At 39.5% G+C, this 15244-nt stretch overlaps 1 protein-coding gene across 1 annotated transcript in view; it reads right to left on the bottom strand.

Annotated features, from left to right (window-relative positions):
* LOC101477058 (carbonic anhydrase-related protein 10) overlaps positions 1-15244 on the bottom strand; it is a 165229-nt gene that overhangs the window by 24658 nt on the left and 125327 nt on the right. The window contains exons 5-7 of the mRNA XM_004568602.2: positions 9199-9294; positions 7895-7967; positions 4189-4343 (exon numbers count right to left, since the gene is read on the bottom strand). Coding sequence (XP_004568659.1) covers positions 4189-4343; positions 7895-7967; positions 9199-9294 — 324 coding nt within the window. The remainder of the gene's footprint in view (positions 1-4188; positions 4344-7894; positions 7968-9198; positions 9295-15244) is intronic.

Genomic DNA, 15244 nt, shown 5'->3' on the forward strand with positions numbered 1-15244 from the left:
GTGGGCGTCCGGGTACACACCGGCTCACTCCTTGGCGGCCGCTTGTCGGGGCCTGGGGCCTGGGGCTCGCTCGGGCCCCTTTGGAGGTGGGGTGCCCCCGGCCTCTCGGCCTGGGGCTCGGTCACTCAGGCACAGCTGGGGGCCGGCGGAGCTCACGGGCGCGTCACTGCAACTCCCCCTGACTTCTGCTCCGCGGCTGCTGGGCGAGCCCTCATCTGGGACTCTCCTCAGCTCTTACTGGAACAGTGGCGCGGCTGCCCCTCTGTTGGTCTTCCATGGTCTCTTGTATTCTGGGGGCCTCTGGATGTCTGGAGTTTTGATCTCCTCCATACCCACTTCACACCCTGGAGGACGGGGCTGTGGCCCCCCCACACTCCCTAGCAGATCATTACATGGAGAAACCTTTGGAATGCAAGCATGCTGATCCACACAGGTATGCACACATGGGTATTCACAGACGCGGACTAAAGCTTTCTTGGCTGCTGCCTCAAAGCACACTGCACACTATCTTGCGTGCTGCACAATATCGTTTATTATTTAGTAAATATTGATATCTATGACTAGCTAGTTTATTGTGATGGTGCTTTGTTTTCTCTATTATTATGTTACTCTTTGTTGTTTGCTGTCTCCTCTGTTTGTTTTTTTTGTTTGTTTTTTTTTTTTTCTCCATACAGGTGACCCAGGAGTTCTTTTTTTTTTTTTTCTCTCTCTTCCCCCCCCTTCTCACCGTCTCTTCTCCCCTTTGGTTTTCTTTCTTTCTCTCATTCATTCCCCCTGTCCTATTTATTTAAAAAAAAAAAAAAAAAAAAAAAAAAAAAAATGACAAAGGATGAACTGAAGCTCTGCCATCACGTAATGTCGCATACTGCTGTTTCTGATGTCATTTAAAAAAAAAAAAAAAAAAAAGACCCAGCCTCGTTTCATCTTCAAAGTTCTCACTGATGGAAGGAGGTTTTGGCTCAAAATCTCACGATACATGGCCCCATTCATTCTGTCCTTAACACGGATCAGTCGTCCTGTCCCCTTGGCAGAAAAACAGCCCCATAGCATGATGTTTCCACCCCCATGCTTCACAGTAGGTATGATGTTCTTGGGATGCAACTCAGTATTCTTCTTCCTCCAAACACGACGAGTTGAGTTTATACCAAAAAGTTCTACTTTGGTTTCATCTGACCACATGACATTCTCCCAATCCTCTTCTGTATCATCCATGTGCTCTCTGGCAAACTTCAGACGGGCCTGGACATGCACTGGCTTCAGCAGCGGAACACGTCTGGCACTGCGGGATTTGATTCCCTGCCGTTGTAGTGTGTTACTGATGGTGACCTTTGTTACTTTGGTCCCAGCTCTCTGCAGGTCATTCACCAGGTCCCCCCGTGTGGTTCTGGGATCTTTGCTCACCGTTCTCATGATCATTTTGACCCCACGGGATGAGATCCTGCGTGGAGCCCCAGATCGAGGGAGATTATCAGTGGTCTTGTATGTCTTCCATTTTCTGATGATTGCTCCCACAGTTGATTTTTTCACACCAAGCTGCTTGCCTATTGTAGATTCACTCTTCCCAGTCTGGTGCAGGTCTACAATACTTTTCCTGGTGTCCTTCGAAAGCTCTTTGGTCTTGGCCATGGTGGAGTTTGGAGTCTGACTGTTTGAGGCTGTGGACATGTGTCTTTTATACAGATGATGAGTTCAAACAGGTGCCATTCATATAGGTAACGAGTGGGGGACAGAAAAGCTTCTTACAGAAGACGTTACAGGTCTGTGAGAGCCAGAGATCTTCCTTGTTTGAGGTGACCAAATACTTATTTTCCACCCTAATTTACGAATAAATTCTTTACAAATCCTACCATGTGAATTCATGGATTTTTTTTTCACATTCTGTCTCTCACAGTTGAAGTGTACCTCTGGTGCAAATTACTGACCTCTGTCATCATTTTAAGTGGGTGAACGTGCACAATCAGTAGCTGACTAAATGCTTTTTTGCCCCACTGTATGTTGGGCAGACGAATGAGGTTGTTATACACTGTCTGTATGTGAGAGCCTACTTGTAAAACTGTAATCAGGATGCATTATTAAATGTGTGATTCACATTTTCTACTGTGGGCCTTAATGAAACTGAGCGCGAGAGGCATGATGTGGAAAGATGGATGAGTGGAGAGCGAAGATGGATGGACGGGGGGGTAAAAATGCATAAGAGAAAAAAAAGGAGAAGATATTGGAGAGAGGGAAAAGAAAAAGCAAGTGAAAATAAAGATAAAAGACAGAGAGATTAAAAGTGGATGACAGGTAAGTGAGAAGACAAGACAGGTGAATGAGAACAGGGGGAATGCAGTCAGAATAAATGGCACATAGTGTGTGGGATTTCACTGATGCATGCAGGTGCTTGCTGTGCTGGACTGTAATGTGCTGCACTCTGACACAGAGCTTCTTGGTCTACAGATTGCATATTTGATTTGATCTATAGTATAAAGCAACTATTCTGACCAAGCAGAAAAGGTCAAGGTATTTAATTCATATAGTTTGACCCTGTAAATCTGAATCATCATTGATTATGACTCTAAGCTTGCACTGTCATAATATATCATTTTTCATTTGATTTTAATTAATCTCTTGACAAGTCTTGACATTTGTGAGACAAAAAACAACTTGTTTTTGCTTTCCTGATAAACATAGGCTTAGACTTCATAGCTAGGGCTGGTTTCATCACCGATGACCTCACAGGTTAAAGTTACTTTTTGTAATTATTGTATGTAATTAAAATTTTTTACCAAATATTTTTGTTTTGCTGCCCAGCTCTGTAGTATAATGCAAAAAGGAAACAGGTGATCAATAGGTGTTGATGTGAGAGTGTCTCTCTCTATTAGCCCTGTGAGCTATTCACAGTCTGTTCAAGGTGACTATCAATGATCCCACAGTTTACAGCTGGATATAAAGCACTAATCACATAGAGTAATTATATTTGTCCCACAGCATTAATAAAAAGCTAACCAAGAAAACATCTCAGCACTGTCGGTAACAGTTGGCTCCATTTATCAGGGTTCATCACTTTTACCTCACCAGTCTAGCAGAAATGTTGTAACTTGAGTGCCAACACTCTTTCCAGCAGTGAAATGATAGTCCTTTTTTTTTCAATTCAATTGAATTCAATTTTATTTATACATCGCCAAATCACAACAGTCGCCTCAAGGTGCTTTATATTGTAAGGTAGATCCTGCAATAATACATACAGAGAAAAACCCAACAATCTGATGACCCCCTATGAGCAAGCACTTTGGCGACAGTGAGAAGGAAAAACTCCCTTTTAACAGGAAGAAACCTCCAGCAGAACCAGGCTCAGGGAGGGGCGGGGCCATCTGCTGCGACCGGTTGGGGTGGGAGAAGGAGGACAGGATAAAGGTATGCTGTGGAAGAGAGACAGAGATTAATTTTTTTACCATTTTCTTTCTCAGCATAGTTTCTTTTTGGGATGTGGTGCTTGTGGTGATACGCGTCACTTTCCAGGGGCCTTAGCCATTATTTGCTTTTATATTAACTAGAATAGCATAGGGCATCCTGGATTCTGCATTGACAAACATCTTGTAGGACAAGTTCATTTTGCAATATATCTCATCCCTGGTTTATCTTGCATTGATGTCTCTGTAACAAAACTGATTTTTTTCTTCTTTTATTATCTGATCAAGAGCAGACGTGGTTGAAAAAGTACTGCTACAGTGAAGCAATGAATAGAAGAATTGGAGTTGTGCAGCTGTTGATTTCATTGCGTACGGACCTTGTGGACATGAAGTCATGGTGTTTTTTTCCGTTACATTGTGTTTACAGCTCTAGTTAGTTTTTGAAGGTTTTACTCTGTTTTTAAACAAAAGGATTTTCAATGACTTGAGGACCTTGTAAAAAAAACCCAGCACAGTTGAATCGAGCTTTTATTTTAGACCATAAGATAAAGAAAGTGGATTTGTTTGTTTTCTGTCGTTTCATTACGTTACTGTTACAACAGCCTGCTTTATCTAAACCACTTAGGGAAAAACAGACGGTTTGAAAATTGCAGGTTATGAAGGTGTAATTTGCAGTTGAGGCATGTTTGTACCCCATGCCAGCAAGAAAATTAGAAATCAAGTTTCTTCCCCGATCAACACAATACAAGTCATTTTTTTCCGCCAGACGCCAGATACCTGTGCTACACTTTCATACCTGCATCTGTGTCACGTAGACTGGCTTGTTGATGAGTATCCACGTGGATGTCTCATAGCAGGGAGGAATGGTGATGGAGCCCTCGTAGGTGATATAACGTGTGGTGTCGGGGTAGAGGTCAGCTATGTTCAGACCCATCAATAAGAAGGCATCGTCTAGAGAAAAGAGAAAAATGGCAGGGGGAGCCCGTTAGGCTGTGTGTGCAAGTTCGCTTATGTTCTAACCTATTAACAGAGACACCAGTCAAATGAAAAACAGAAAAATGTGCGTCTTTTAGTGCATTCATCACATTATCACAGTTAAATTAGAACTTTAAAAATACAAGTGCTGACGAGATGCATCTTTACATTTTAATATAAAGACTCATGCTTTTCCAGTTGCATATGTCTATACCAAAACTCCACTATTTTGAATGTGCAAGTGCTCTGAGTACCCAGGTGGTGTATTCATAGCACTCAAAATGCTAAGTGCACACTTGTGTTGGCCATGTAATAGAAAGAGAAGGACCAACAAACAACTTCACCCGGCAGAAGGAGGCTATATGTCAACCTAACATCTGCACATTTTTAGCAGGTATTGTTGGTACAAATAATGTGCTGAGGCATATTTTATGCACGTTAAATTATCAGCTTCACTGTGTGCTCAGAGGCACTATAACTCACAAATCTCATATTATATAATAGCAAGTATGATAATCATGGTCCAACATTGCAAACCTAAGTATGCGGTACTACATGAAAGTGAATCAGCAGAAGTATCCATACTCAGACTCCTGGTGTAACGTTGGAATAAAGTAAGGGTTAGGGTTGGGTAAGAAATGGTTAGGGTAACTCCTCACTACATCATTAAACCCTCACTGAATTTATTAGACACAATAAATAAAGTGTTGACTGGCAAACATGGCCTACAATTGGAGGGTTGCCGCATGGCCGACACTTTTTGGGCAGTTCCTCCTACAGCCGGCCAATCTCCAGCAACTGTGTGGTGCTATCATGTCAATATGGATCATACGTTTGAGGGATATTTCCAGCAACGCAATGAACCACATAAAAGGGAATCAAACCCAGCATTGGCAAGATCTAACTAATAAAGAAGCTGGTGAGTGTAAGTCCGTGTAAAACCTTTCTGAAGTGACTGAACCACGATTTCTCTGCTTGCATAGGGTTATTTCAGGACCATTATTAGGTTTTAAAAGAAGTAAAGCAATTGCTGGTCTTTTCTTTCTGAGTTACCTTCAAAGGTTTGTTTTAAAGTATTAGGGTTAGGGTTAAATGAGAATAAGGTTTGGTTTAGGTTATGGACTTTGATGTTAATAGCCAGGGTGGGTAAAAAGCTCAGGAATGCATTTATCAAAGGTTAGGATCGTGGTGTGAATGTACAGCTCAGATCTATCACATGGCCAGATTACCATGCAACTTCTAAATTTTGGAATAGCCTTTCTAAGACCATCAGATTGGCTGAATCGATACTCATACTGTTTCCTTTTCCTTCATTTGCTCAGTTTTTGGGGAGGTCTATGACACCATGTCTGCATCCTGAGACATGTACATGTTTGTTTTTGTCCAAATAACAAAGCGCTTAGTAACTGTGCTTTTTATGAAGTGCTATTCAAATATAGTTGCTGTTCTTATTATCAGTTACATTAGTCACATCTAATTTAAGAACTCACTGCTGGTTCCCACAGGTAGTCCTCAACATTAACTTGAATTGGATCTTGGTTTAGATTAGTATAACCTAAGTTTACGGAGAATAAGGATAAGCATATGGATGTCTTGTGGTTAGTCTGTGTGGTTGTTATGTAGCTCTGCTATGTTTAGCCTCATTAACAGGAAGAGAGTTCATCAGAGGACTGTACATCTTCACAGCAGAGGCTGGAAAGCAGATTGTGGGCAATATAGCACTGATTCATATGTAATTAATGAAGCTTTCTTTCTGAAGACAGATTTAACTATCAGGGAGCATTGTTATGTAAAACAAGATGTAGACTGATTTTGTAGTGTCAGAATGAACTGTTGTGTAGCAGCTTTAGAGGTTCAAGACAGACTCCTAAGTCCGTCGTGGTGTATTCAGACCAAACAGTAGTGAAGCTTTGCTTCATGTTACTTTCATGAATATAATTAGTGAACTGTTTCCAGACCGTTTCACTTTCACCCAGGACAATGAAAGAACAATTACCTTTACTTACTCCGACCAATAGCTGGAATAAAGAATGGAGTAAGAGGCTAAACTGAAGTTGAAGCATTTTCAAAATGTACCTCTAGAGTGCAGTGAAAAAGTATTCGCCTTCATCACTTTTTGTATATTTACTTAAATGTTTCAGATCACTGTAATGTAAAATGTAAGTATTAGACAAAGATAAATACAAAATGCAGTATTTAAATGTTTATTACATTTATTCAGAGAAAGAAGTCCAAACCTACCACCTGTTAAATCATTCACAAACTGTGAATAACCTCTTTTTTTTGGAAAACTAAGTTCAAATTCAATAGCCACAGCCAAGAGTTATTGTCAAAAGACCTGATGAATCAAGAAATCACTTACACTGAATTTGTCTATCAAAGTGAAGAAAGTTAAAAGACTAAAAAGTAAAACATATTATGCCACAATCTAAAGAAACTGCAGAGAAACAAAGTCATTTGCTGTTTATCTACATATATGTACAAATGTACAAACTGCAATGTAGACTGTGCTCTGCAAAAAGTCCTCAGACGTAAACTTCAAATCCAAGATCTACTTGCAAAAGAAGCTGTCATGATCCTGGGTCTTTTGACCTAGCGTTTTTAGTTTGAGTTTATTTTGTTCATTAGGTTATCTAAGTTCATTTGGTTATTAGACTCCTTGTGTTTTCTTCCCCTGTATTTAAGTTTCCCCTCACCCTTCGTGTTTCATGCTGCGTGTCTTATGTTATCAAGTTTGTATTATCATGTCTGTCTCATGTTTCCTGTTTTATTTTGAAGGAGTCGTGTGTTCTTTGTTCATTGTATTTAGTTTCACTTCCCTTGTCCTGTCATTAGGCTCATGTCAGTCAGCTGTTCCTCCATGTGTTCCCACTTCCCCTAATCACCTCCTGTGTATTTAAGTCCTCTGTTTTCAGTGTGTGATTGTCAGGTCGTCTGTTGTCCACACCATGTTTCCCATGCTTCCTAGTTCCTTGTCTAGGTTTTTCTTATTGTTTGTTTAGATTTCCCAGTTTAGGTTTGTGTTAATTTTGCTTCAGTTTGCCTTGCCCTTTGTTTGTACCTTTTTTACCAGCCATATTAAACGGCTTGTTTTTTGTTAACATTCAAGTTCTGTTCCCTGTTCCTTAGAGTCTGCATTTTGGGTCCTTTTTTCAATTCATACAGTCTGCCCTCGCCAGACTGTGACAGAAGCAAAAGTCCTAACCACTACATCATTGTGCCACTTGTTAACACTCTGCTCAAAAACTTTGCATTGGTCTGAACACAGCATAAGATTTGGTGCAAGTAGAATGCTGATGACCTAAAATAAAGTGAGGCCCTATGTTTCTGTATATATGGTTATATAGAGATGAAAATTCAAGAAGCAAACATCATAGAAGGTTATATATAGTACACATAAAGTTTTCAAGATTTTATTTAGTCCAAGAACCAGAGGTTTGTAAATGTTCTGAACTGAATTAGCTCATCTAAAGACAAAAAGAATAAGTGTGTATATGTGTGTGTCAGGTAAAGACTGTGCATCTTACGTTTGTAGTTAATTCTGGTGATGGTGTCTCTATTGAGCATACGGTTGAGGAAGGCGTTGGAATTTTCAGAGAGCTGAAAAGGAGAATCACAGACAATCACAAACACATAATGCTATAAAACATGTAGCAAATGCAAGTTTTTTTTCTTCCATGCACTCTATTTCATTTAGATAATGACAATAAATAATCCACAACTGAGAGGTTTTAAAGCCGTATGTTAGAGAGTACATGGTAAAAGCTCTTCTGCAAGTTTAATTCAATACAGTGTTATACATACATAGATACATACAGAGGGATATAGATGATAGTCTGATTCTCTGACCGAAAGCTCAGTGTCAGGATAAAAGCTCACAGTCATAAATTGTTCTTCGGATTTGGCCAAGATTCAAGAGCAATTACACTCAACACCATTAAATCAAAACAGCCATCTTTCACCTCTGTGATGTCACTGGAAAAGAAGTGGATGAAGATGCAAAGAAACACTCTTGGTTGTTTTGTTTTTTCAGAACTTCATGATGCATCCCATCAGATTGTGTCAGGTATAAAATACTACATATGACAAACTAATTTGTCGTTATGACAGAAGCTGCAAACCAAGTGGTTAGCTAGCACAGAATAAAACAAAAAGGAAAGTTGAAAGCAGATTTCAACTGAGGAGTCAGACACTCAGTGAGTTGCCATGTTTAAGCCTGTGAAAGAAGCTGGAACAGACTTGCATAAATGTGTGCAACAACAAAATTAAAGATTTATTACTTTGCTTTTACATCAGGACACATCTCGTGTTATTATGTGCACCGTACTGGTAGGAGCTGTCAGGCTGTTGTGAGCCAGCTGAATGGAATGCATCTTGTAGAACTGCAGTCAGAATACATTATTCTGCATGACTAATGTTATAAAGACTAATACGCCTGTTCTGTGGACTAGTTATGAGGGCTATATTTGGATCAAACTCTGAAAGGGCTATATAACACACACACACACACACACACACACACACACACACACACACACACACACACACACACACACACACACACACACACACACACACACACACACACACACACACACACACACACACACACACACTTTCAATTAAGTTAAAGCATGTCAATAAACTCTATACTGTATATCTGGCTCTTAATGAGATTCTCTCTGTGTGGCCCTTAGTGAAACTGAGTTTATCACCCCTGCACTACACCTCTGTATTCTGGCTGTTTTTTGTATGAGTCTTGGGGTGTCTGAGACCAGCATTAATTGCTTTTTTACTCTATTGCCCTGTATTCCCAGAAGAACAAGCAGACCTTTATGAAGATGGAAACCACAGCAATTCCATGAGGGCTCTTAGCTGCCTCGCTGTAGTTGGCATACAGATCTTGATTATAATGGATCAGCTGGACCTGAAAGGAAAAAACAAATTTACAGCAATTTATAGAATATTTCTAGCAAAGATGCAGCTTTTACAACTTAAATTTCACCATAATACAAAAAAAACAAAACTTTTTTGCATACTTTCCTTTTTTGACGAAGGTGCTTAACTGACTGAAGGAAGGGAAAAGAATTCTGAGGTGTGTAGCATTAGCAACAGCCTTCTAACATGTATGTTTTGGAAAACTTCTAATTTGACAGAGGACATGGATGACTGAGAACCTTCACAGACGTACTGACAGAGGACGTTAAAGTATAATGATCATGCCACTAGTCTTCAAAAGTCAGGGCTATCTAGTCATAGTCAATTTTCACAAACTTTTAAATGCAGGTATAACAAGGAAGAAACAAACACAAAAAAAGAGGGAAAGCGCTGTGCAATAAATTAAGCAGACATATTTATTTCCTAAAACAAAAGAGGTATATCTATCAAGGTCTCCTGGGAGCAGAGTGAAAAATGAGAAGCAAAGAATGCGTCATAACATTTATTTAATTTTATTAGGAAAATAGCATATCCAAACTACAACTTACAGTATACATTGTGCTTTTACTAAAGTTTCAAAGCTTGCTGGAGAATTTTTCAGTTAGTGTTTTTCTAATAACGAGGCAGCTTGCTAACCTGGTTTGCAAGACGCTAAAAACCAACAGAGTTTCAACAAAGATTCTATTATTAAAAAATAATAATTTAAAAATGACAGCAATGCCCATGTTTTATGCAATCTATGCTTCCTTTCCTTTTTAATTCCAGTTTTGATGTAATTCCTCAACAGGCTCTTGGGTTGGTCCAAATGTCTGAAAAAACTACAAAGAAAGGCTTCTGGGGCCAAACAATATCTGATGTGTGTCCACTCAGCCACCCTATAAAAGCCATTTGACCGCATGTATTTGTGCTGCCATTTGTTTGGCCCTGACCCGAAAATAATGATCAAAAGTGAAGACTGGAACATAAGCTGACTTATAAATCAAGAACTGCGCCTTCAGGCTGAGCTCCAGTTCAATCCCCAGTTAATACTGCCTGACCGATTCGATTTTTGACTCACAAACAAGAATCGGAAAAACTTTTTTCTTTTAAAAAGTATCTGGGGGTGTGTTACTCTTCACTCCTATGGCAGAGTAAGCAGGTTCTAAATTATGATCAAAACTCGATATTGATATGCTTTAAAAGTATATCAATATATGTAACTCTGACAAGTTAATGAAAAGCACTTCAAATCACGACCTCCACAGTTACACCTTCCCTCCGATAAACCATAGGCAACAACAGAATGTATAAGCGATGAACTAAATTCATTTTAACCAAATAGAAAGACAAAAGAATTACTCATCTTCTTTGTTTATTTTAAAATAATGCTTTTGTTGTTTTTCAACATTTAATTCAAAAGTTTAGCATTTGAAATTCTTTTTTGGAATTCTGAATTTCTGAAATAATAAATCAAATAAAATCAGTCATATTATCCAAACTTATAAGAACTCCTGTTAAATTGAGTTTTTCAGTTATAGAACACTGTGGAACTTAAAGGTCTTTGGAAAATTGCATCAAATATTTATACAATTCTACCAACACAGAAACTAATTTTCTCTTTCTCTCTATTTTAAAATGGCCAGAAGACTTTTTTAATGGTACCGATGCTAACTTCTTAACTCAAATTTGCATTAACATCTCTTCAACACACAGTTACATTTTATACAGCTTACGAGTTCTAGATAGAACAGACTACACAGGCGATAGATAACATATTAGTGAATTAAACAAATCTACACACTGCTTTCAGTACACCCCTGACAAGTACTGGCATGTTATTTGTCACTGCTTCAGATCACCTTTCGCACTTATTGGGCTGCTGCATCCCCACAACTCTGCATCTCAGGCAACTTATTATTCCAATTCCAAGCTTCGTCTGCTTTGGTTCACCTTGCAGTTCTAAGTATTGCCGTGAATGTTTTTTTAAACAAACGAGGCATGATCATTAGTTATCGATAAATGTTGCCTGATTCTTAGTGCCAATGAGAAACAATTATCTTTCATTTTTACTAGCATCTCTAATTTCATTGTTACTATTATTGTATAGTTATTATTACAAGTAAAATTTACATGTTCTTGTCATCATCAGTATTAGTATATCCTAATCCTTTGCCATCTTCGCACTACATGAATATTGTGTCTTGACTACTAAAACCTGTTGTTCATAGGTTGTATAAACACTGGCTTGTCTCCTGAACAGTACTTACAGTTATTTAGAAAGAATAGTAGTAGCTCTTTTGCTCTGAGTTTTGATTTAGTGAGTGAGATTACTGATTCTTCCAGAACATCTCTGACAGAAGTGAAATCACAAATAAAATTTGCATAACAAAACCGAGAAGTGTCTCAGAAGTGTACACTTTCATCTCTGTGGACAGGGTGGATTTACAAAACAAATGCACCATTGTTATTACTGTTTGGTTAAAGACAGACAAGCTTGGGGTCTCTCCACAGAGCCCCAAACTGAACATTTTCAATTTTGGCAACAAGGTTTGAATTTCCACTGAGATGGATTACTGGCTCAGTGTTCAAGTCTAAGGTTTTATGTATCATGCTGTATCATGTTCTATGTGTCAAACATAGAAGATAGCCTCTTTTAATCAGCTAAATGTGTTTATTATTACAGAAACATCATCCCAGTGGACACTCTTTCAAGGATGAGGATGTACACATCCTGACAGGGAGGAACGCTGGTTTGAGCGCGGAGTCAAGGAGGCCATTTACGTGAAAAAGGAAAGACTATCTCTGAATCGAGGAGGGGCCTAAGGGTACATCTTTCACCATCTTACAATGCTGTGATTGCAGCCATTCCCCAACTCTCTGTGAATGGTACTCATGGCCATTGATCAGTGGGCTTTGATCAGTGGGTTTTGGTCAGTGATTGTTGATCAATGGTCATGAGAATTTGCATAATTATGATTAAGGAACTGACCTCCCAGCCCATTGTTCCTTCAGTCGGCTGGTTTCAGTCATTATGCAAATGTACTGTTTATAAGATTGAAACCTGCAGTCAGCTGAGACTGAAGAAGTCACTTGGATGAGTAATGAAACGTTTCTCCCACAAAGCGCTATGTCCAGATGAACACAATCAACTTTTGGAGATTTACTTACCTGGATGATTGAGAATGCATCAAGATGTAAACACTAACACACTAGTGGTTGAGTTCAGTTTAATTTTTTAGTTTTTCTGCTTATAGAAACATCTGATAGCGTTACCTGTGTGTCGTACAATAAGATAGCTATAGAACAACCCTGCATCTAAGAGGTGTGATAACATCACTTTTAATGGAAACTCATGCAAACTTCAAAGTGTAAATTACAAAGATGCAAGTCGACTGCATACAGGCCTACAATCTTATATTCTTTATTTATAGGCATATTTCACTAAAGCAGTATATTTACATTTTACAGCATTTACACAAGTACTAGGAGAAAACACAAAGAACATATGTTTAACAAGTTGACAGGTGCAAAGTGCGACAGGCAGACAGGAGAGACATGTTCTGATAAAACCGATGCATTATCACTGAGACACATGATCCCTTTAATAAGGAAACAATACAATAAAGGGATAGTAGTCTGAATTCTAGACTGAAACTGCAAAATCAGTTAAACAATCCTATCAGTTATAGCTTTTATAGTTCATATAACAGTAGGCACACCTGGACATTGGCTTCAGGCAGACCAGGTGTCATCTGTAGAGCCCACTTTGCAGCATCAGTGTCTTAGAGATTTCCAGAGTTGGAAGCTGCCATAAGCTATCCTCACCTCGGAAAATGTCCAAAGCCACAGTGAGTGGTTTTATCAGCAATGTTAGTAAAGGAACCAATACACATTGATGGAGTCAACGGCTAGTCGGCTACAGAGATTGTTCAAAGCTTGCGTGGGAATGTCTGTAACGTAGGATGGGGCATCATGACATCTGATTTCCATCTCGTTGTTGTCGGCACAGTGAGTTTTTATCCAGTCCAAAGGCCAGAGTATTTTCCTGTTGCACTTCTGTACACTGATATGGACTCTGATATGTGTTTGCTGTAAGCCATTTGTCAACATCATTACTTGAAATTAAGTTTAGTGTGTATCTCAGGTAAAGGGGGAGAGAAAAATGTCCTTGGTCAGTGTCAGTGGAGCGCACGTTTCCAACATCTGTGAATGTCACAGCTTGTTCTTCATCCTCTTCATCAGAACCTGATGCTGTGGGCTCATACATCTTGAAAGCCTTCAAAAAAATTTGTTCCATTGTCAGTGACAGTTGCCGTGTCTTTGCGTGACAATCCATAAACTGAATGAATCAGTTCAATTTCACTAGCTATAACATCGTATGTGTGTCGTTCTTTCAGTTGCTTGCAGACAGTTGCAGCTTTGTCATAGTGAAAGTTATTCGTGTTAATCCAGTCACAGGAAGCTTTTATTGTGGCAAGTCCAAATGTCAACAGTCGTAGACAAACATGCAGAGCTCTGAAATGTTTTCTTTAACTCAGTTTCCATTGCTAGTCGATACATCTAGAGAAACTTTTCCTGTCTGAGACTGGTCTTTTTCCTGTTTTTGGTCATTTGCTAAATAGCTTTCTGAAAGATGGCCATCCCATCATAAAATATTTCCTCCACTATGTATGATGCCACCGGCCTGTTCATCTCTGCTTTGGTTACCTGCTGAAAACAAGCTTTGGTTGCTTGCTTGGGGTCACCATACACCGTCTGAGTGTCACTCTCGCTCCTGCTGTGGGACTCTTTGATACCAGCTTAGTGTTAGTGTAAGTGCTTGGAGAGATCGGAAGTCGTGTTTGCAGCAGTGGGGAGTTGCTTCTGACCAGGGCACAGTTTACATCTTGTCCTTTCAAGCAATAAATTATAAAGAGTAATGTGCATATCTCCCTCCATCAAACTCAGCCATTTTGGGCTCCAAGGAATCTGTTCAAGATATTGTTGCACAAGTGTGGATATGAAGTGGATTTTGAACTTGGGCAACGAAAGTAAGTAATGTATTTTTTTCAAATTAGTAATTGTAATATGATTACTAGGGGCGATCGTGGCTCAAGAGTTGGCAGTTCGCCTTGTAATCAGAAGGTTGCCGGTTCGAGCCCCGGCTCTGACAGTCTCAGTCGTTGTGTCCTTGGGCAAGACACTTCACCCATTGCCTACTGGTGGTGGTCAGAGGGCCCGGTGGTGCCAGTGTCCGGCAGCCTCGCCTTTGTCAGTGCGCCCCAGGGTGGCTGTGGCTACAATGTAGCTTGCCATCACCAGTGTGTGAATGTGTGTGTGTGAATGGGTGGATGACTGGATATGTAAAGCGCTTTGGGGTCCTTAGGGACTAGTAAAGCGCTATACAAATACAGGCCATTTACCATTCACAGGCCATTTACTTACTCTTGGACAGTAATGTAACACATTACTGTCCAAGAGTTAAAGGAAACTGTAGTAACAGTAATGAGTTACTTTGTAACAACCATCACTTATGCTAACAATGAGACATCAGCAATGATCCTAAAAAGGTGTTGCCCATCAGTCTGGGAATCGTTAGCGGAACATTTCCAAACAAATACAGGGAAAAAGATTATTCACATGGAACAATCGAGAGAGTTGCCAATCTTCCCAGAAGTGGACATTCCAGCAAGTTCAATCAAACCATGAACACCTCCAGAGTTAATGTGAGGTCTTATGTCAGACAGGTAAACTTTTTCCAAAATTACATCATATAATGATTCCAAGCACATAAGCAAATCTACAAGAAAATGACTGAAAAAGACAAGAATCATAGTGTTACAATGCCCTAGGCAAAGTCAATACTGCAATATTGTGGTGGGATCTTAGGAGAGCTATGTATAAACAAATGACCACAAACCTTGAATAACTGAAGTGTTGTGAGAAGGAATGGGCCAAAATTCCTCCGCAATGATTACTCC

This window comes from Maylandia zebra, linkage group LG4 (assembly GCF_041146795.1).
Source record: "Maylandia zebra isolate NMK-2024a linkage group LG4, Mzebra_GT3a, whole genome shotgun sequence".
NCBI classification, from domain to species: domain Eukaryota; kingdom Metazoa; phylum Chordata; class Actinopteri; order Cichliformes; family Cichlidae; genus Maylandia; species Maylandia zebra.